Source organism: Sander vitreus, chromosome 4 (assembly GCF_031162955.1).
Source record: "Sander vitreus isolate 19-12246 chromosome 4, sanVit1, whole genome shotgun sequence".
Classification (NCBI taxonomy): domain Eukaryota; kingdom Metazoa; phylum Chordata; class Actinopteri; order Perciformes; family Percidae; genus Sander; species Sander vitreus.
Genome location: NC_135858.1, coordinates 31,956,561 through 31,978,462, shown reverse-complemented (window position 1 = coordinate 31,978,462; position 21,902 = coordinate 31,956,561). Strand labels below are relative to the sequence as shown.

The 21,902-nt window shown below is 39.9% G+C and overlaps 1 protein-coding gene across 1 annotated transcript; it reads right to left on the bottom strand.

Annotated features, from left to right (window-relative positions):
• Window positions 1-6,427: 6,427 nt before the first annotated feature.
• Window positions 6,428-21,298, bottom strand: LOC144517302 (serine/threonine-protein kinase 35-like). The gene is made up of 3 exons (XM_078249352.1): window positions 20,665-21,298; window positions 18,833-19,574; window positions 6,428-9,957 (listed from the first exon to the last, which is right to left on the bottom strand). Exons 1-2 carry the CDS (start codon window positions 21,149-21,151, stop codon window positions 18,856-18,858), a joined length of 1,206 nt encoding a protein of 401 aa, XP_078105478.1. The 5' UTR covers window positions 21,152-21,298; the 3' UTR covers window positions 6,428-9,957; window positions 18,833-18,855.
• Between the last annotated feature and the right edge of the window lie 604 nt (window positions 21,299-21,902).

The window sequence follows — 21,902 nt, the reverse complement described above, 5'->3', positions numbered from 1 at the left end:
TACTCTTATAGTAGAATAGGTTTACATGCTTTGATGTTCAAACACATACTATGTTTCTTATACTGCCCATTGCTGCAGCTCTGCCTGAAACACTCTGTCTGAGCGCTCGGCTCTCCTTCCGGAAAAGCCCAGTTTATTGTGTATTGTTTATTGTTTATTAAGGATCCCCATTAGTCATCACCAAGAGTTTTCTTCCTGGGGTGAAACACAAGACAATAAAAAATATTACAAAGCAAATTATAAATACATATTGTTATATCAGAAAAATGAAAACATCCCACATTTTATAAAACAAAAGGCACAGTTTTCCATGTTATAAAAACAACAAAACAGTAACATGAAATAAAATATATACTAAAGAAGCAAGAAAGAAGACAACAGAAAGGAATGACAGAATCAAACAGGTTTTAACCTAATCTCCTTACTGTAGAGATGCACCGATTGACCGGCCGGTGACCGGACTTGGCCGATTTTCACATCATCGGCCATGACCGGCGACCTGCCGGTCAGTCTGACATATGCCGATTTTATGCCGGTCAAATGCATGATTTACATCGCGCAACAGCAACATCACACTTGCACAATCAGGGTTTTTCGCTGTATACATGTAGCAGCGGCGCACTGCCGCTCAATCAGCTGTTTATGAAATGTCATAAAGTCGTAATTATACAGGGCTCGAACAGTCAGCCGCTCTCTCTCCCCTCCGAGGCTGAACAACTGGAACATGAAAACCGCACTCACACGTCCCGTGAAATATGACAACTACAGTTTATCGGAAAATAGCGTATAAAAGAATGTGAAAAGAGAAAAAAGCGGATGTGAAAAGAAGGAAATGGTTCTTTCATAACATTGCACTTTAGATGTGTGTTAATTTCCCACACCAGGAGTTATTTATATAGTTGTACTTTATAGCGATCAATTATCTATTTAAAAAATGTTCTATGTTCTATGCAAAATGTAACATTTTCTATTAAAGAAAAGATAGAAAATAAATATTTGTGTGTGCTGTAAAGGAATCGGCTAAAATTGGTATTGGCTGGCCTAACTCAAAGAAAATCCGAAATCGGAATCGGCCTAGAAAATTGTAATCGGTGCATCTCTACCTTACTGATAACAGCTTCTCTTAGTTTGTTTTTTAAACTTGAAGTATTTCCCATTAGGATTAAATGTGAGGGGAAGCTATTATGTTACAGTTCTGTACATTACTATTTTTTTAAGCACATTGGTTCTGGGCATAGGCAGCCATAACCCACATAACATAACACATAACCATGGTATCATAACCATGACTATCATTGGTAGGTAATAGCTGTGAGAACAAGCTGGTGGGTTTGCATAATGTACAAATATTCTTTAAAAATACAATGCTATGCTATGCATTTTTTTTCCACATTACTCCTATTGGAGCAGCTCAATTTGAAAAGCTCTTCTTTTGAGGCACCAGACCAGATTATAGGGCAATAGTCTAGAGACTGTCCCATCAGCCATCGTATTGGTCAGCTGGCCCACTCTGTTGTGATTGGGGAATATTAGCCATCTGTTGTTGGCTCTGTATTTCAGCACATTGGTTTTGAAATGTAACAGTGACTACAAGGTTAAAAGTTAAAAGCTCAACTTTAATTTGCAGAAGCTACATGTATCATATGATGAACTGTGATGCTCAATGGTGGAAAATAACTAAGTACATTTCCCACTTACTATGCTTAAGTATAATTGAGTATTTACATTTTTTTTAGTTTATAAAAAAACCAACCCTGAGCATAACAACATGAAGCATTGTATTATAGTAAATGAAACCAACAGTGTTTAAAGCATTAGAATGCTGCATACATGTTAATGCAGCTGTGGTACACTTTTACACTCATTTTCTAACAATGCTATGACCATTTATGATTGAATGACAGATGACAGAGTAGTATTGCTACTCTTAGGCAGGGTTGGTAACTATTTCCAATATACACTTTTTTATATATTGTTTCAAATGGTCATCTGTAGCTGCTATAATCCTGTAAAATCGTCCACCAATCCCTGCCTCGCAGTTCGCTTGGAAAGAACCAATTAAATGCCTCCTTGCCCCACTGCATGTACTCTACCCCGCCCGTGTAAAAGCCTGAGCCCAGTGCGCGCTGTCCCCACTGGAGTTACTGACGTCTTTCTGTTGGACATATCTGAATACTTGATTACTGTTCAGTACCGTGAATACTGTTGGTGTTCTCCAATAATGGGACCAAAGGTTATTGAATGATTAGCTGCTCAGATGTTTGAGGACAAGTGTTTTTCATTGCAGTCCATTATTTGAGGCGCAGAAGAGCTTACAGGCCCTGCCCGGTGTTTCAACTTCCACTGCCTGATTAGACCTCTCTTCTGTGTGGGCGTGTACAGACTGAGCTTAAGTTGTTATGCTTTTATCATTCTTATTGGTGATGATTGTTGTAGAATTTTGGAGAGCCAAATAACTTGGAGACTAAATAAGTTTCAGGAGACTTTGATGACTTATTCATTAATTGAATCTTGATCGAGGAGAATATGGATAAGCAATAAACTACTTTACTAAACTTTAGTTTCAGTGCAACGCCACCCCAATTCGGAAGGCTTTTCTCCCCAGGGAGGAAAAGAGCCCCTCATACTAAGCATACATGATTAGAAATGACCAAATAAGGTATTTCCTCACTTATATGCACGTGTGAAGATGCTATTTCACAACAACTATTCTTACATAATATTTCATAAGGTGACAGTTGGTAGCATCTGTGAACGTATGGGTCATGTGATGTTTTATTTAGCAGAATTACATTGTGTTGTTCTATTCTATCCAATACTTCCTATATTTCTAAGTAGATTTCCTATGCTGTCTTCTAATAAAATGCCAGAAAAAAGAGTAAATTTACTATAAATCTTTCCCCAACAATGATGTCGACCAGAAAAAGTGATACCTCCTGTGTGGGTGTGCAGATACTTTACCAAAAGGTGATTTTGGATGTGACATTTGACTGTTTGGTGTTTTCTGTAAATGTATCCCCCTATGTATTCCCTTGTCTCAAATCCCCAGAAACAATTTCAGTTACTTTGGAATGATTTACTTGACAATGCCTTATTCTTCTGTTCATTTAAAGTTTTAGATTACTGTAATCTTATCTAATCTAATTTGCTTGCTTTGAGACTACAGTGAATGAATTTATTGTAGTACACATATTTCACCCATTGGAGTCACTAGTGATCTTTTGGCCTGAGATGTTTCTGTTGTCAGCACCAACAGCAGTCTGTCATCTGCACTCAAACACTCAGGAAGCAGTTACAGAAACAAAGGGTAGCTTTACTATTAGTAAATAATATTTTAAAAAGTGTGTAGTGGGTCATGTAACTAAGGTTAGAGAAGGAGAGACAGCGGTGGGTCAAGCCTAGCAATAGATAGAGAAATAGAGAGATAGAGAGATAGATAGACGGATCAGTGATTCAGTGATAACAAGTCAAGTGACACATGATCTTTATTCCTGATTAAACTTAAATGATGTAGGACACTGAAGGTGAACATCAAATGGTCAACATGAATTTCAATCAGTGGATTAAATGTCTAAAGCACAAGGCCTACACCAACACAGAATGTATCTAACAAGTACTGTGCGTGTATCCAGAGCCTGAAACATCTTCTTTCTCTGCACTGGGTGCACACACGCTGATTTGACACCAACAAATACACTCTCCTCCTGTTTGAGTAGCATTTGATTAAAAAAACTATAGCCACAGACAGGGCAGAGAAGTCAGAAAGTACTGAGAGATAAGCTAACACATTGTTGCTTTTGGTCTTGTCATGGGATTTGTTGACAATAACAAAGATTTAGAATATTACTAGCCTTGTCCTGAAATGTATTTTATCATATCACCAGAAATCCAATAATATTTATTAAACATTGAATTTCATCAATATTCATCTTGCCATGCATTCTCCTCTCATGTTTTGAGAACTGATGCTGCCTCACAGATGATGACTCACATTCAAACACTGAGACAATGACACAGCTTTTCTTATCACTGATGATTGGGGATTGACCTCTTCAATTGTGTTCAGTGGGATCTTGTTTTAGCCAGCTGAATACTGTTTGGTAAACTAAGATAATCCACTCTCAAGCTAATGGATGATTAAGTCGTGACATGATGAATGAGTTAGTTACACTGTGCTATGGACACCAAGGAGTTAGTGGAGGATATGACCATGCTTCTTTTCCCACGTACAGCAATACACACTCCAGTGTGTTCAGTGGTTGAACACTAGTTGTTGCTTCCTGGTGTTCCAGCCATGAGGAACACACTGTATGTAGTGCTATACGACACTGCAGAACAGAGGGATCCTGCTTCTGCATGCTGATCACCAGACAATGTTTGGCCTGTCACATTCTAACTGTGCATCCTTTCAGGGCTGGGGTAGTCTGAGTGGGAATGAGTGCTCTATTGTTGGTGATTAATTACACAGATCTCGGCTTGTCAACTCCGGATTCTGTTCAGAGACAGAGAGGAATCAGAGCATGAACATGATGCTTGAATTACTGCAGAAAACAAACTCTCACACCCAAATAATTTACTCCATAATTACTAGAATGTGGTATATATTATGTACTAAATATTATACTGTATGAGGACCATTATATGAACTGTATTACTGTGTTTGTGTTAGTATCTGTGTATTGTTGTTGCTGTTGTGATTTGACACTATAAATAAAATTGAATTGCATTAAAATTGGGTGTATGACTGATGTAGACCTGTATGGAGTCTGGAGTGTCCCAACAGAATAATTAAAGACTTTTTCAGCATTTAACTGTGATCCATTAATAAAGAAATTACACATTGATTGCGAATTGCATTTAATTTATGCATTGAAAACTCAAAGTAAATAGAATAATAAACAGATGACATTACATTTGGATAATTACATTGGATTTATTTATAAATAATAAATGAATGACATAATAAACAGGTTTGATGTGATGATGTGTAGTCAACTCACCTGACCGGTTTTGCACAGAGAAACATGATCTTCTGCCAATGTAGGTTTACATCATATCAGCACTTCAGTTTGCCCTCTGACCTGTGAATGTAATGGGCTTCAGGGTGGTGGAACACATTACATTTTACACTGAGCACATTAGAACTCCAAAAAAGAAGGTGAAATGAATACCCTTCAAAGAGACAGGTAATACATCTTTACACTTCAGACAGCATTTAGTTTCAAATTATTTATCATTTGGGAATGACAGTAGCTCAGTCTGTAGGGAGTTGGGAACCGGAGGGTTTCTGGTTCAAATCCTCTTACGGACCAAAGTATGGTGGTGGAATGGTAGCTGGAGAGGTGCCAGTTCACCTCCTGTGCAGTGCCAAGGTGCAGTGAGCAAGGCACCGTCGACAGCTGCAGCCCCTTCACTCTGACGTCTCTCCATTTGTGCATGTATAGGACCTGAGCATGTGTGTGTATTTCAGGCCTGTGTGTAATAACAACAGAGTGAAAACATTGTAATTTCCCTTGCGGGATTAAAAAAGTATATCATTATTATTTTAGTTTTTCTCTTGATGCGTCCCAGATGTTCAGCAGCATTAAATGTTTTGCATACAGTATTTGTTTTAATACATAAAGCGGCGTACTAAATGTACGGCAACACAGAGGCAAAGGAGCAGGTTGGCTTTTGATTTTACACACCAGTAAGACTAACTAAAGAAAAATACAATTGTATAAATGTTTAACCAAATTGAAAAAATGGCTTTTAAAAGATAAGGTTTCAATATCAACAAATTCCATTAAAGGACCAAAACCAACAATTAAATGATCCATTGTAGTCTGATAACTATTAAAAACTCTTCAATGCACCAAATGTGGATTAATCCACCGCTAAAAATAGTCCTCAACAAATGTCCTCCTGTTTGTGTAACGTTTGCTTAAGACTACAGCTGCCCAGCTGTTTTAGGATTTGCAAAAGTCAAATATATCGGAGCTCTCAGAAAAATCAAAGAAAGCTTTTTACAAGTCGGAATCTCATAATTCCGATATGACATGAATGCGGCGGCATGAGTGCCACAGATGGGGTAGGGAAATCAGTAAGTATTGAGAGATGGATTTTGATGGTCTGTTCATGGGATTGGTTAACAATTACAAAAATATCAAATAATGAAAGTCTTCTCCTTAAAATCTTTTTATTGCAGATGTATTTTAAACTATATGTGAGGGCATCTGGACTTAGATTTCCAATCTAAGGCAGCAGTAAATCAAGTTGTAATTAACACAGTAAACATGTCGATAACAATTTGCGTGGGCACACCCAGCTAACTTTCATGGAAACATGCTCATAATTTTCCTGAGCATTCTCAAGCTATACTGAACGTCTTCTCATATCTCCTACACATTCCAATCATTGTCATAAAAATGTTAAGAATTCGCACAGATACGAGGTATTTCCAACCTTTATTGAAACAGAGCCCAGCTATGTACAAAGTCAGCAATAAAAACATTTTTTCTTTTAAAGGTGCCATAGGTAGGATTGTGAAGACCCAGGACTTAACCAAAAAATTTGAACATTGACAACTTCTCAGTCCCTCCCCCCTCTCCGCTAAAGCCCAAAATGGTTTCCTAAGCCCCTCCCCCCACAAGGGAGAATATTCATTCTTGTGCGTGTGCATGAGCAGTGATTGACACACAGTTAGACCCCCCCCCCCCCAGCCTTAATTGGTGCATCTGAACAGGGAGCGGTGGATTTTTGCAAATCGCACTACAGGCTGTAGGTGGTGCCAAATTACCTGCTTTGTGTAGTTTCTACTCAAACATGGGGTCAATTTCAGCAAATATGACAAAGTTTTATAATGCTTACCTACTGCACCTTTAATTCAAGCAAACAGCTTTAGCATCATGTACAACCAAGGACTGTAATGTTGAAATAAAGGGTCAAGTCATCTGAACACAAGGTCCAGTGGTATAGTCCAGTTCCTGTCAGGATGAGAAGCAGAGGACTAAAAGAGAATGAGCCACACCTGGATTGTTCCACAGGAAGGTAGAGTTGCATAGAAAAGTGTTGCATGTAACAAAAGTGACCCATTAGTCATCAGAGTTTAGTCAAACGTAGTGTTACTGCACACTATACAGGTACATTATTCCAACACCAAAGGAAAACCTCCAGGGGCAGCTACACAGACTTAAGGGGAATATGTTGAGGGTTTGCTTGAATCGCTTGACATTTTAAGTACATTCCTCTAAATTAAAGTAAAATGAAAGCAGTTCCTCAGAAATCAGAATAAAGAACTGTGTGAGTGTCAAGCTTTAGCTCACCTTCAGTTCAAGATGATCATTCCTACCCTACACAATAAAACACTGCACATACATTATGGGAACTGAGGAACCATTTTCACAGAAGTTGAAGAAATTAACTCAGTATATCACGGCCTGTGTTGAGCTAAAGGTGTGTAAACATCTGGACCAATGTAAACCCATTTCTCAGAATGCATCAGCAAAAACAGAAAGAAACAGTCAAAGCAACAGAGAGAAGTCAAACTTCACTTATTCCAAACCAATGTGATGCATTCACAATCCAAGGAAAACTTCCCACATCTAACAAATACGTTGATGACATTAAATAAAAGTCTTAAAATCTCTAACTGAGGAATGTCTTTGTTGGAAAAATGTAACTATGGCTCAGAAAAGGAAATGTGAAAATGTGCAGAAACATGAGGTAGTACAATTAAAAAAGAAATAGGATTCGTTGAAAACATTCAGGTTCCCAGTTTAGTTCAACATATAAACAGACTACAGACCTTTGGTTTCAGGGCAAAAAGATCAACCGAGACACAATATTCAGCTGGTTCACAGTACAAATGTTCCAACATGCTTCTAAACTCGTTTTTTTTTTTCACATCACAGGCACTATTAGACCTCACAAACGGCCTGTGGCTGATTTTAGCAACACTTAGATTAAGTGTGATTATTTCTCAACAAGAAACACATCCTATTCATCACAGTTTAGAACTCGTAATCCACCCGAAACGCTAAGAAATAGCTCTGCGGCTTTGCTCCTTTAACATGAATGGCACCTGTTCAAATACTCAATCTTCAGTTCCCTTTAAAAATAAGATTTTACTTAACAAATAAATGTTCTACAGAAAAACAGTACAATTCCAAATAGTAAATAATATATGTATAGTAATAATACATTCATCATTCCTCATCCATAATTACACCCAAAATACTGAAGAAACTAAATTATCGAGACCATATACCATGAATAATGTATTTGGAGTGCCAAATCAAAGAACAATAAAACAGCTGATCTAAATGTTACCTGACTAGCAAATTCAAAGCTTCACTAGGTATAACCAATGAGATTACAGTGAAAATCAAGTGTCCATGAAATCAAAACAAGCTGCGCTCAGCATTGGATTTCTAGTCAAAGGCAAAGAAGAGGGGTAAGGTAATGTCAGGCCTGTGTATGTCCTGCATGTCACCAGATATACTCTAAACATTCACACCCATCACGTGTGTCTAGTTCAGGGCGTGTTTCTGCTTTTCTTTTCTTTTAGCTTTCCCCATGTACTTATAACAGACATTTTCACATATGTTTGTAAAGAGTATGAAAATTAACTTTTTAAACTATTTTAACTACAATTACGCTTAAATTTGACCTGGGATTTCCTTACATAGCTTTTGCATTTATGCCAGCAAAAATTCTATATCCACGTCCATGAGAAACTCTCAGACAAATCTTCTGTGAAACCCAGTCTGCTAACTAGGTTTCACTATTTGAGCTTTAAATGAAGACAACACTGATGTGAACCTTAGGAAGGTGGCAGAATTATGAAGTGATCAAAACCCAGGCTAAAAATATCTAGCATTATCCAGTGGCTTATAAGGTTTTTACTGTGGGATTAAAGACATTTGTCAACCGTTACAAATTCTGCATTATTGTTAAGTTAACGATCACTTTAAAAGCTTTGGATGCTTTAGGAGATAGCAGGCAATGCTGCGAGTTAATGAACATGATGACTTGATCACAGTACTGAAATCACAGGATTTTTGCAAGTTTTTAAGATGAACTAACAGTCTCAATTGAATTTACAGAAAACTGGCTGTATATATGAATATATGAAACTGTGTATATAAATTATAATATGACAGAAGATTTTACAGTCACTCACTTCTAATAACTAACCATGACTCATGTGTAGTGTTCTTCCATGTAAACCAACAGATGTCTGGAGAAATTCAAACCCAACAACAGAAAAAGGATGTTGACATGCTTTTTTTTGTCAGTAAATAAAGCCGTCAAATCTCCCTGGGGCAACACAGGGCAATGACGTTCCCTAGTGTGGCGACCACGACCACAGCATGGGGAATACAATCCAAACTGGCAGCAAAGTCAAACATCTGACTAATGACCAGACTCCACTGAAGTTTTAGACAACAGAAACTCCACCACTTGAAGTGAGAGGTTTGCAGTAGCAGTGGGCATCTGATGTTTTCATCCAATATTATCAAAATGCCCGACACATGGAGACGATCGCCTACACACACACACACACACACACACACACACACACACACACACACACACACACACCTTAGCTTACATTTAGAGTCAATCGATGCACCGTCCTTCGTTAAGCAGTGTCACCATCATGTTTTCTGATGGGAATTTCTCCAGACCTCTATTCTTTGATGAAGGGATGGTTACATCCGTTTAAATCAAGCTTCCTACTAAGCAGCAGGAATAATGTTTTCTTGCTTTATCATAATATGCAGGTCACAAATATTCTCTATTGAATTGGCAGATGACCTCACTGTAAACAAGTTCAAAGAAAACAAAAATCCCATTTCAGCATCCAAACTTGACGAGTCACGAGTTTCCTATGCTTCTCCTTTATCTTCACAGTCTTCAGCTCAAAGCAGCCAGACCCTCGCTGATGTAGCAGCTCCCGGTAGAAACACAAGTCTGCAGAGAAAACAGCAACATTGTCATTTAAAATGACAAAAATTGTCATTTAAAATGAAAAAAAAAAAAACACGTGGTTCAACAGTAACAGGCACAAACTGAGAATTTACAGTTTGTCTATGTGGGACATGGTCACCTTGAGTAGAGAGAAAAAAGTCTGAGGCTGGAATACTGCTAATTTAAGAGGCCATCCACACGGAGACGCTTTTTGGTGCAAACACGTTTAGCATCGTTTGGGCCCGTCGTCCAAACGAATCCTGTAAACGCACTGCCTGAAAACCCACTTTTTTGAAACTGAAAACAGCTCCCTTTTGGCTTCGTTTGGACGGCAAAGCTGCATACTTGCGTATCGATGATGTCATCGCCACACCCCTCGACCTCTTACCCGCGGCCACTGACACATACGACTGCGGTGAAGCTAAGCGAGCATATCCCAGTGTTTCCCACACATAGACTAATGTGTGGTGGTGCGCCTCACTATCAACACTGGCCGCCGCAAATTGTGTTCGTTATCAATTTATTTTTTTAAATAATGCTATTTAAAACACGTTCAGCTGGATTTTCTCTCCCTGCTCTCCTCCATCTCACTGTCACTTGCGTCTCGCTCGCTCGCTCTCACACACACACACACACACACACACACACACCTCCTCCCACCATGCACACAGCGTCTCTACATAAGAAGAAAAGATGGCTGGCGAAATTCCCGTCCCGACTCTTAGCAAACAAGCGATTGCGCCTGCTTTAGAAAGTTAACTAGTCGCAAGTTTGCGCTAAAATGCAGTTGGGTTGTCGAGGTCAAAACACTATATGTAGCAGCCGTGAATCAAATAAACGTATTAATGTTATGTCATTTTTTACTCTTACACTGAATGTTTGCTGCTTCAATTCATATGAGTATTGAAAAGTATTTTCCGCGACTGAAAAAGGCACGTGTTGAGGATGAGGACCAGCCTGAACCGGAGACAAACAGGAGAACAGTCCAACCAGTTTTGTTATTAATTTGTTTACAATATTTTCAGGCTTCAACCAGTGAAAGACAGGGTCAGAGAGAGAGAGAGACAGATTCGTTAGGCATTGAAGTAGGAGAGGAGGACAGCATCCAACAGCGTGATAAGTACGAAAATAAGTATTCTTCCCCCTCCACTTATATGAATGACATCTTTTATTTAACTACTTCAGTCACAGTAGTATATTGAGCACTGACCAAGCCTGGTGTAAACATTCATATGAAAGTCAGAAATAAATCACACAAACTAAAGTGCAGATTGCAGAAATATAAAAACAAATATGTGGCTTTACCACACTTAGTAGTATTTAGATTATTGAATTATTATTTACTGTAATAAACATATGTAAACATGGGGATTGCACTTTTTAAACACTGTCTTTGAACTTTACTAGACAGTTAAATACGTAAAAATATAGTACATACACAACGGTGCATTTTTTTTTTTTACAGCGCACACAGGAGCTGCCTCCAGCCCCTCCCTCCCCTCAGGAAGTGTGCATGACAGCGTCAACGTTGCACTTGCTCAGAGAGGCTATCGTTACATTAGTAGTAGCATGCTGCTGGTGGTCTTGTTGTGGGATTAACTGTACTAATAAAACCGTTGAAACAACGCGGCCACGCTGCTGTGAAAGCTCCCCAAACGTCATTTATCAGAGTCTGGTTGTTACCCCTCTCCGCGGCAGTCTCCTCCACTCCATATCTTTATAACGGCGCTAGCTAACTGGAGCTAACCACTAATCAGAGCTAGTCGTTGCTAACCGAGCCTTCAGTTCTGCGTGCCTGTATCCATTAACTGCATGTATGGACTCGAGCCCGAATAAAACCCTTATATATACCTATATATAATCTGCTCAAGGTACAGCGTAGCGTTAGCGTGCCAAGTTGATGCTTTCTCGGCAGAGTGCAGACTGATTTGCTCTCGTGAGTCACGTGACCAAATCGCAGCCTTTGCGATTAGGAAATTGCGTTTTAACATATTGCGATATTATTGGAAATGCAATTAATCGTTCATTAACCCTACTAACGTTATACATTGCTAAAGTAGCTGACGCTCCAGCAGCGATGGAACGTTAATGTTAGCTGCTATGGTTATCAGTTTATAAAGTGGAAGTAGACAACTTATCAACTAGCTAGCTAATCTGTCTGCTTATCAACTCTTGAACGGATTATAGTAACTTTTAGCACGGCTTATTGTAGAAAGGCTACTGCAAGAAAAATATGTAGATTATCAAAAAGACATTGGATCATTGAGGTTTGTTTGACTGCCGATGTTAGCTAGCAGTGTTAGTGCGCTAACATTAGCTCTGCTAGCTAGCACGCGGCAATCATGTCCAATGGCAGACAGAATTGCAAAAATAAAAAGCAATCCAACAGCACATTATAGAACGTAAACAAAGACGGCCTTTATAAAATGAGCAGTGGTGAAACGATCTACCCATCTTCCCTGGATTCGCTATAACGTTCTCTTAATACATCCATGGACTATAATAACTTTCACCACTGCTCATTTTATAAAGGCCGCCACAAGAAAACGTCTTTGTTTACATTGTATAATGTGCTGTTGGATTGCTTTTTATTTTGCAATTCTGTCTGCCATCGGACATGATTGCAGCGTGCTAGCGCACTAACGTTAGCTTTTCAACGATTTGCTGAGTAATTGCAGCAATGAAAATTGTCTCCGACTCTTTTACAGCAATGCCCACAAAGTGCTGAGAGATGCACACACAACTAAAATGGAAGGAGTATCGGTCTGTCCTTCGATTTTATCGACAGCTGTTGATCAGATCGACTTCCCATTTCGGTTGACTGCGGAGTGCAGTGTCGAGTGCGAGTTCTTGAGATCTACTGGACATATTTATAAGTAGAGTGTTATGTACACACTGTGTAGTGTATTGAAAGAGGAACCCTATTAACGGTTACGCTACTGTTGGGACCAGCAGTATTGTTAAAAACCCGATGCCCAACCCTAAGCAACAGTGAGTAAAGCTGACATAGGTATAGCAGTGAAGGCGTTTATTGAGCATATGAGGAGTAGTGGGACAGACCATCAGGAGGTTTTTACTGAGGCAGGCCTGCTGTCAATTGCACTGACCAGACAGCTGACTGCAGGGCCACAAACACTTCCCAATAGCTCTCCAACTCACACAACACACTTTGCATGTCTGACATCACGTCAGCCTGTAAACCAGTGTGTTGAGGATTATCATCAGCCATTGTGTGGCAGTGAGGAGCCAGAGCCTTAGGGACTGCTGTGTAGCCGCAGTTTGTGCCCAGCTATGCAGTCATAGGAACCTCTTTTAAGTCCGTTATGTAACCGAGTGCGTTTTCTACACGCACTCGGTTACATAACAGACTTAAAAGAGGTATACTGAGGGTATTGAGAGCTTTATCCTGCAGCCCACAGAGACAACACAGTTTAATGACCAGTGCTGACTTGTCAATTTTATTTAGCATAGGAATTTGGCCAACAGATGGAACGTAACAGAACACAGTCTGTTGCTATTGGGTACCTAACATGACAATATGCCATGGACTGCCTCTATTCAAAGTCTTTGTATATACTAGTGAAAAATTATCCAAAATGTACAGGACAACCCCTAATATTTGAAGGGTTAGTTCACCCAAATCACAAAATCATTCTCACTTATCCCTAGCTGTACCCACACAAGCACATAATGTATGTGTTGAGGATTGGACATGATTTGACTTTTGTCACCAACTCAATTCAATGCAGGTGAGTGGAATTTAATAACAAAATGTTTATATTAATGTTGTTTGATTAAATCATCTTGAACTTTAAAGTAATAATCTGAAAGATTTTTATTTAAATAAATGTCTGTTTGGTCCCTATCCATCACTGAATGAGGTAACATAATAGTGATTGAGTCTATGGCCCACTGATGAAAGCAACATTGACAGGAAACATCAAACTCGGCGCACAGTTAGTGATCGTTTTCCATCACCCAGCAGTGATTGGTCCACCAGAGAGGGTAGGCGGAGCTAGCGCAACAGACTCACCCTTCCCTTGTGTGTGAAGCGCCGTCCTGTTTGGATCTCTGAGAAGTGAGACCCCGTGGTTTTTCCTACATAGGAGTTTTTGGTGCCCCCCAAAATGGTTTTAGCTAGCCCCAAAGGAAAATCACCAGCACCAAAATTAAAATAATTGGAGAATAAAAACAACAACAACCGTGGAACAAGCAAAACATAAACTTGAATAGGAGAGCTAATCTTACCCCAGGGTCAGGCTGTAGTGATTTATTTAAATGTTAATATTTTTTCAAACAGTTTTGTTAATTGAGGTTTTATTTACTCAAGCATAATATACATGTTTGTTTATCAAATTGTCAGAAACAACAGGAAAATGCATAAATTTCTGCCAAATAAGGTAACAGACTCCAGACTACTGCAGTGCGTAGTCGCCCCCAAAGGCCTATTCTGAGCCAGGAAAAACCCTGGATCCATGGTGAGAGCCAAAACACACCTGAAACTATGGCTTATCACCATAGTTGCCGCCAAAGAGAATGAAATGGAGATCTTCAAGACTTAACATTCAACTCCAGCTAAACCAAAGAAAAAGCAACAGGCCCAACATGTCATGGCTTGGTTAAGACAGGGATGTCTCGATCAACTTTTTTTCGGCCCGGTTCCTGATCCTTTTATATTACCCATCTGTCGATACAAAATCCGATTCAATACTTATATTTGCCCAAATGTTGAATGAATGAATGTGCATCTGACACATCAAAATACCATGTGTAGTAGAGCTGTCAATCTTCCTCTATAATACCATTCGAATTCCATTCGATTATTATTTTTATATTCAAATAATATTCGAATATTTAATGCTCAATTGCAGCCTGTTAAATAATATGTACTACACTACTCTGGCTTATGCACTGTCAATGCCACTATATACTAGAAGCATGTGGTTGTTGTTACACCTTCTGTCCACTAGAGCATGGGTTTTCAAACTTTGTGTGTATGTGGACCACAATTTGTAATCAAGAATTTTCGCGGACCACCTCATAATACACATAATAAAATATGTCTACACACAGTCCTACCTGAATTAATATGCACCTCTTACTACTAACTACATCCTGCTAGCACTAAAACTAGTCTAACTGGTCATCGCATCAGTACAACAGGCGTGTTAAAAGAAAGTTTACCGCGCACAACGGCTGCCACATATTTAATTTATTTATTTACTCAAGCACCTGAGGGCATAATCAGGTTCATTTGAACAACAGGCTTATTTCCATAGCAATGGAGTATTAAATATATAGAGTATAAGAACACTTGGATATAGTCAAAATTTCAAAACCTTTGGCGATTTTAGGGGATTATTAATCTTCGAGTTTGGATTTGAATGTCACGCCTGAGCGCCACTAGCCTATTTTAGTAATCACACAATAACATGACAATTGAATTAAAATTGTATATCAATATACATATTCTTAATTTTTATGAGAATGTCCTTGTAAAATGAAAGTTAAAAAACTATTATTTTATTTTGCTTTTCCAGGGACCACCTGCAGTACCCTCACGGATCACAGTTTGGGAATGACTGCCCTAGAAGATCTTATAACATCAGCCTGGCCTTGAGGGGACCTGCAGGCAACTTTGTTTACATTAATTTTCCACAACAAGCACAGAGCGACAAACACAAATCATTAATAACAAGCATTAATAACCAAGCCAAACTGTGCTGTCACTACTATTTTAGTGATTTATAAGCAACCTGTTTCTTATTGTTACAGATTGTCATGTTACTGAGAATACAGCTATTAGAAGGTAATATATGAAGTCGAAGCTAACTCTGACAGAGGGCAGCTAACATTACCTTTAGCTGTCTCCATGAAGCTCCCAGCTACGCTAACGTTACTATACCTTGCGACGCAGTTAGAAAACAAGAACAAGCTAACTAATATTAACGTAAGCACTTTGGCTCCGTGGATGTCGATTTTAAAGTCATGTTAAAACTATTTCCCATCCTTCGTTACGATATCCAGCCGCGGCCTGTCACTCCCCCTTGTACTAAGTTAACTCGGTATGAAAAGTTAGCTCCGTAATGTTGCACTAACGTACGGTACGTAACGTTAGCTTAGACCTCACAATGCCTTGTGTTTCTCACTCCCGCTAAATTATTGTTCATGAGACATGACATGAGTGACACATGTGGGTAGGCCAAGGCGAGAAGATGGAGATTAGCTAACGTTTGCCAACATATTTAGAAAAAAAGTCACATTCGAATAGTCATTTCAGCCAGTGTCTCCTCCATGTTGATTTTATTGTGGCGGTACGCCATGGCAAAATTTCTTCCGCCACGCTATCAGAAATAGGGCAGACGCACAATAGTCGCGGTTGCCTTTTAAATGATCCTGCCGACATAATGCGACAAATGGCTGCTGCTCACATTGCAATGTAACAACAAGTAGAACTATTCAGAGGTTATTGGGCCCGTCCAGTTTAACAACACATACTGTTGTGTGTGCAGACATGTCAAACAAACATGGTGCCGTCCAGGTGAAGAGAAATAATGCTGCTGTATGTGCTCTACTGATTTCCTTGCCTGTGGCTTTTTGTTGGGCAACTTGAGAGAGCCGGGTTAGGCAGCAGTGTTAGGTGACCTTTTAACATGCTCACAGGATTCTTTTCTCAAGAATGTAGCCAGACTACAGATTGCATTTACCCCCGACTGAGATTTGGTCACAATGTGAGCCAGACCACCTCCAGTATTGGTCTGACCAATTGGATAGCGTTCCGATTACAATACTCTGTGTGTAATTACAACTGCATCAATGTGGTTGTCTTTATCAAGGTAAGATATCCAGATACAAACCTAGGGTTTAGGTCAGAGAGCATTTTATGTGAATTCAGTATTGTATCAGTTTGATCCTTTGGTATCCCTAATCAAATCTACTTACGTTTATTTCTTGACATTTGTAAGTAAATACAATAACAGACACTACCATTTCTTGGCTGAGAGTGCAGAGGGTGGTTGCGCAAGGGGGTGGTTGTGCAAGACACTGAGCACATACACTGAGCACATACACTGAAGGCAGTCACTAAAGTTACGAAACATGGAAAGACACTAAAGTTACATTAAGACCAACAAATACGGGGGCAGTGATGTTGACTGTACGTGTACGGGACTCTCTCAACGCCTCAAAACCATGTATATTGAATTCCTCTGCATGCAATTAGATAGACATACAACCAATCAGAGCGGTGAAACGGGACCTACAACCAATCAGAGCAAAGAAACGTCATAGTGCTGAGGGACACACGCAAGTTGCGTGGTCCATTTTGAAGCAGGAAAAAAATGGCGACAAGGTCACAAACTTTCTTTAATTACAGTTAAACCGGACACTGCAATGCGTTCCTGAAAACTTTGAGGCGAGAAATATGCACTACAGTAACATAATCTTGATTCATATTTGATCAGCACCGCCTAGTTTGACAGTTTGTTCTGAGTATCCTGAGCCTGGCGCATTAAGCTGGACAGAGAATTCCTCTGTCAGAAATTGTCTTAAACCCGCCCCATGTGAGATAAACAGTTGTGATCGGCCTGTGCAAATTCTGGACGTCTGGAAATCTGTATGAACGGGAGGGGCCCAGATGTATCTGCCACAGCAAATTAAACATGAGCTGGCAGATTCAGCTGGTTTCCAGGTTACATACAAATAGTATTTCCACATTAAAAGGATAATTCTGGCACAAAATGAACCTAGGGGTTAATAACATATGTATACCGAGTCGAACATTCTCTGGGATGTGTTTTCATGCTAATCGAATGCGTCTCTAGCTTTAAACAAGCTACCGCAAATTGGTGGATAGCTGCGGATGCTAGCTTTTGGGGCAGATGGTAAATCGCTATTTTATACCACTAACAAGGCTCAAAATAGCACCACACTTCAACGGTAGTATAATTAGGGTCCCTACATGTAAACCGAAGCATTGAGAACTTTGTAAGTGTACAGACAGTTTATTAAAAAGGTAGATTATAAAGACAGTAGCGTTCATGTTTACATGAGGGCGCCATCCTGGAAAACAGTCATGAGCAGTCGAACGATGAATGACTGTTTTCCAAGATGGCGCCCGCACGTAAACATGAACGCTACTGTCATTATAATCTATCTTTTTAATAAACTGTCTGTACACTTTGCCCCGGAATTGTCCTTTAAATAAGATGTGCAGTAATTCATAAACGAGGCAGATAGCACATTAACAGGTTCAAAGAAGTCATGGGGTGATTATAAGGGCTGATATTAGATTGTGAACGATTAAAATGTCTTTATGATCTGCCTTTGCAGAGAGATTGTTGTCTGTTGACTGATAGTCATCCATCCGATTGAATCGCATCTCATGAAATCGTACCGAATCGATTCAACTTCGAATTAATTGTTGCACATTAAAATGTACTGTATCATAGGCCACATATCTAGATATGCATCCGATCGTCTCTTAAGGGAGAGATGCACAACCCTATGGATCAGTGAACAGCGAGTTACCAGCGATCAGCCAGCCATCAAGGCATTCTCTGCTCAGGACACCATCAATTTCGCTCTGGCCACACTCTCACACAGTGGTAAATATTTTGGCTGAAAAACACTGAAATTCTGAATTTTAGAAAACAGAAGTGGGGAAATAGTCTAGAAACATTCATATTTTACATACTCGTTTTTTCATACTTCTTCAGAACTGATAATGACTAAAATCAAATTCCATACCTTTCCATATCGTGTAGCAACATTGCAAAAATAAAAACGGGATAAGATCATGGATCTGGATCCTGCCTGAAAAAAAATCCTGACCTGATAGTTTTGCAAGGTGATTATGTTAAGATGAAGGCATAAGTACCTGTGAAACAATGTGGTTGAAGGTCATGCAGCACACGTAACTTGGTCCATTCTGGCCTGCAGCTCAAAAGCATCGGGCCGGTCCTGAGGGTTGACTGCGAGCATGTCCTGCAGCAGCTTCCTCACTCCATCGGACATACACGACCTGCGTTTCTGTGGGATGTTTAGTATCATCTTTGGATTCTCTAGCAGTGCCTCGCCCACCGGCACAATGTCCACTCCTTGTCTCACGTAAGAACCCAGCAGCTCCCGCTTAGACTCAGCATCAATGAAAGTAATTCTCTCCAACATGGCCCAGATAATGATGCCTAGGGCAAATATGTCCGCTTTGGCTGTGTAGTGACCCTCCCACACCTCAGGAGCCATATAGAAGTCTGAGCCACATGCCGATGACAACCAAAACTTGTTGACATTAACATTTTTGTTCTTGTCTTCGCCTTCTTTACGCTCGTTGCTGTTTCCTAAACCAGCGCAAACTTTACTCAGGCCAAAGTCGGCCACCTTGAGAATTGGAGTCCCTGACTTCTCTGAGATGAGGATGTTGTCAGGTTTGAGGTCTCTGTGGACAATGTTGTTTTCATGCAGGAAAGCAACGGCGCTGGTCAGCTGCAGCATAAAGCTGTTGTTGGTTTGTGAGTCGGGCCGCCGAGACAGGATGAACTGGTTGAGGTCGCCGCCTTCACAGAACTCCATGATAAACCAGAGGTAACAAGACTCCTCTGGAGGACCAAGCATTCTCTCACCTGCAACGGATGCACACCGGTCATTCACACAGTGATGCAATGATATACACTACTTCAAACAGCTACATGTGCAAAGAAAAATTATCTATTTTGCTTAAAAAATATAATTTTTTTGTGGTTATTTAATGCAACACAATATGTGTGAATAATTGTTTTACGATTTGATACCAGGCTTAAGTCCTTATAATTTCCCAAAAGCCAGTGAATGTGCACTCTGCACATCTGACAGTAAGCAATTCCACTCCAATCTCTTTGGATGTGCCCTGCCTTTCTTTATTAGGGTGTTTCTTGAAAAGGTTATGTGTGGGTGGTATTTATCTGAAACTCAACACGCTGAAACACTGTGGAACCATTACACAGCATCTTGAACATGCTATGGCATGCATTTTAGATGCAGTTAGAGGAGAAAATGCATCATTAATGACCCACTGTAAGCCAAAAAAATGAGGTGTATCCATTATGAATATACTGTCTACTATTTATGATGCTAAAACCCCTTCAACAAGTCCTTGACTGAGATGCATATTTCAAATACCTGTAAACAGATCAAGTGCCATAACTATATAAGGAGGTATAACTGCACACAGCTGGTTTAGAGTGATGGTCATTCTGCGTTTCACAATATTACCTTACTGTGATTTATCATAGAAACCGCAAAGGGAACCAGCACAGCACATTAAGACAGGTTTAAAATGCAAACACTTTGTTGACGTGGTGGGTTTGGTTTAAGTTAAATGACTATCAAATAAATGTGTAAAACACCTCTGTGAATACTGCCAACACAGCAGACTTCATTTTAGTCAGTGTGCCTCGGGAGCTCCCTCACAAAATCGACCCATCCCCCAGCGAGTCTGTGTCATGGCGACAAAAACAATGCTACCTCCTGCTTGGAATAAGTAGTCAGAAGTACATTAAACATATATTGCAATTTAACATTTCTTTGGATATATCGGATGACCACCAAAACCCATAGCTACACTGCAGATAGTTTCTGAAGTGTTGCTTTTTATTAGGCATATATCTAAACCAAAATACAGCTCTTAATATAACGTTACACAGCTAACGTTGAAGAGCTAAAGAGCCTCACCACCTTTTAGTGAAGTCTCCACCAGACGCAGGTACTGTTTGGACCTTTTGTTCCCATGACTCATTTTCTGGGCCATACCGTTCCTCTGTAGTACACACTCTTCCAGTTGCACCACATTTTGATGCCGTTTTTCCAGACTCGCCAGCGCCCAGAACTCCTGCAAAGCGAGCTCTACGTTTTCCGGCGCGTCGCATCGCAGTTTCTTCACGGCAACTTTCGCACCGGTCCTCCGGGCCACCGCTTCGTACACCACGCCGTATGTGCCCCTTCCCACCTCCCGCAGCAGGCTGTAGCGGGGCGCCATGACCCTGCGCTCCAGATTGTCCTGCTTGAAGAGGCCGATGGCTTCCTCCATGTCATGGCCGTCTTCCGTGTTTCCAACGCTCAGACTCCGCAGCACACTGGACTCGTCAGCTCGTGCTACAGCTTGTTTATAGGCTCGCGCGCTCCTCGTGCGTCTCCGCCAATTGTCCCCACCGACTGTATCCATACGTACTCACGAATCATTCACGATTCAAACAATACATCGAAAAACGTCCACATGTTATCAACAACAGCAGTATCCATGCAACCCCTCGCTCTCCTTTCTTTGAACAGAGAAAACAACAGTCAGGCTAAAGAAGGGAGGAGTGTCAACGGGAAGATGAGTGAAACTCGCTACAATACATAACAGCATTTCCGGTATGGACCTTCTAAATAAAACACACAACCTTTTTCTTCCTCTTTAGATTAGGCAGACTAGACGCTGCAATGGCGTATCGCTGCCCTCTGCTGTTTGTTACAACCAGTCTATATAGTAACATTTATTTATATTTAGTCCAATACCAGTGCTGGAGAAAGTATACATTTCAGATCCTTCACTTAAGTAAAAGTAGCCTACTAAAACCACGCTGTAAAAATACTCTGTTACAAGTAAAAGTCCCACATTGAAAATGTTACTTAAGTAAAAGTATGTAAGTATCATCAGGAAAATTTAGGCCTAACAGTTCTGTCAATCAACTAAGTGTTTAATCTTCTACTATTGTTAATTTAAAATAAAACATCATATTTTATAAACTACATGTGTTTCGTGTGCAAAAATCTTACCGCAATTAGTAAAGTAACAAGTAATTTAAGCTGTCACATTAATGAAGTGGAGTAAAAAGTAATATTTCTCCCTAAAACATAGCAGAGGTGAAGCAGAAAGTGGCATGAAAAGAAGAGACTCAATTAAAGTACAAGTACCTCAAATTTGTACACTT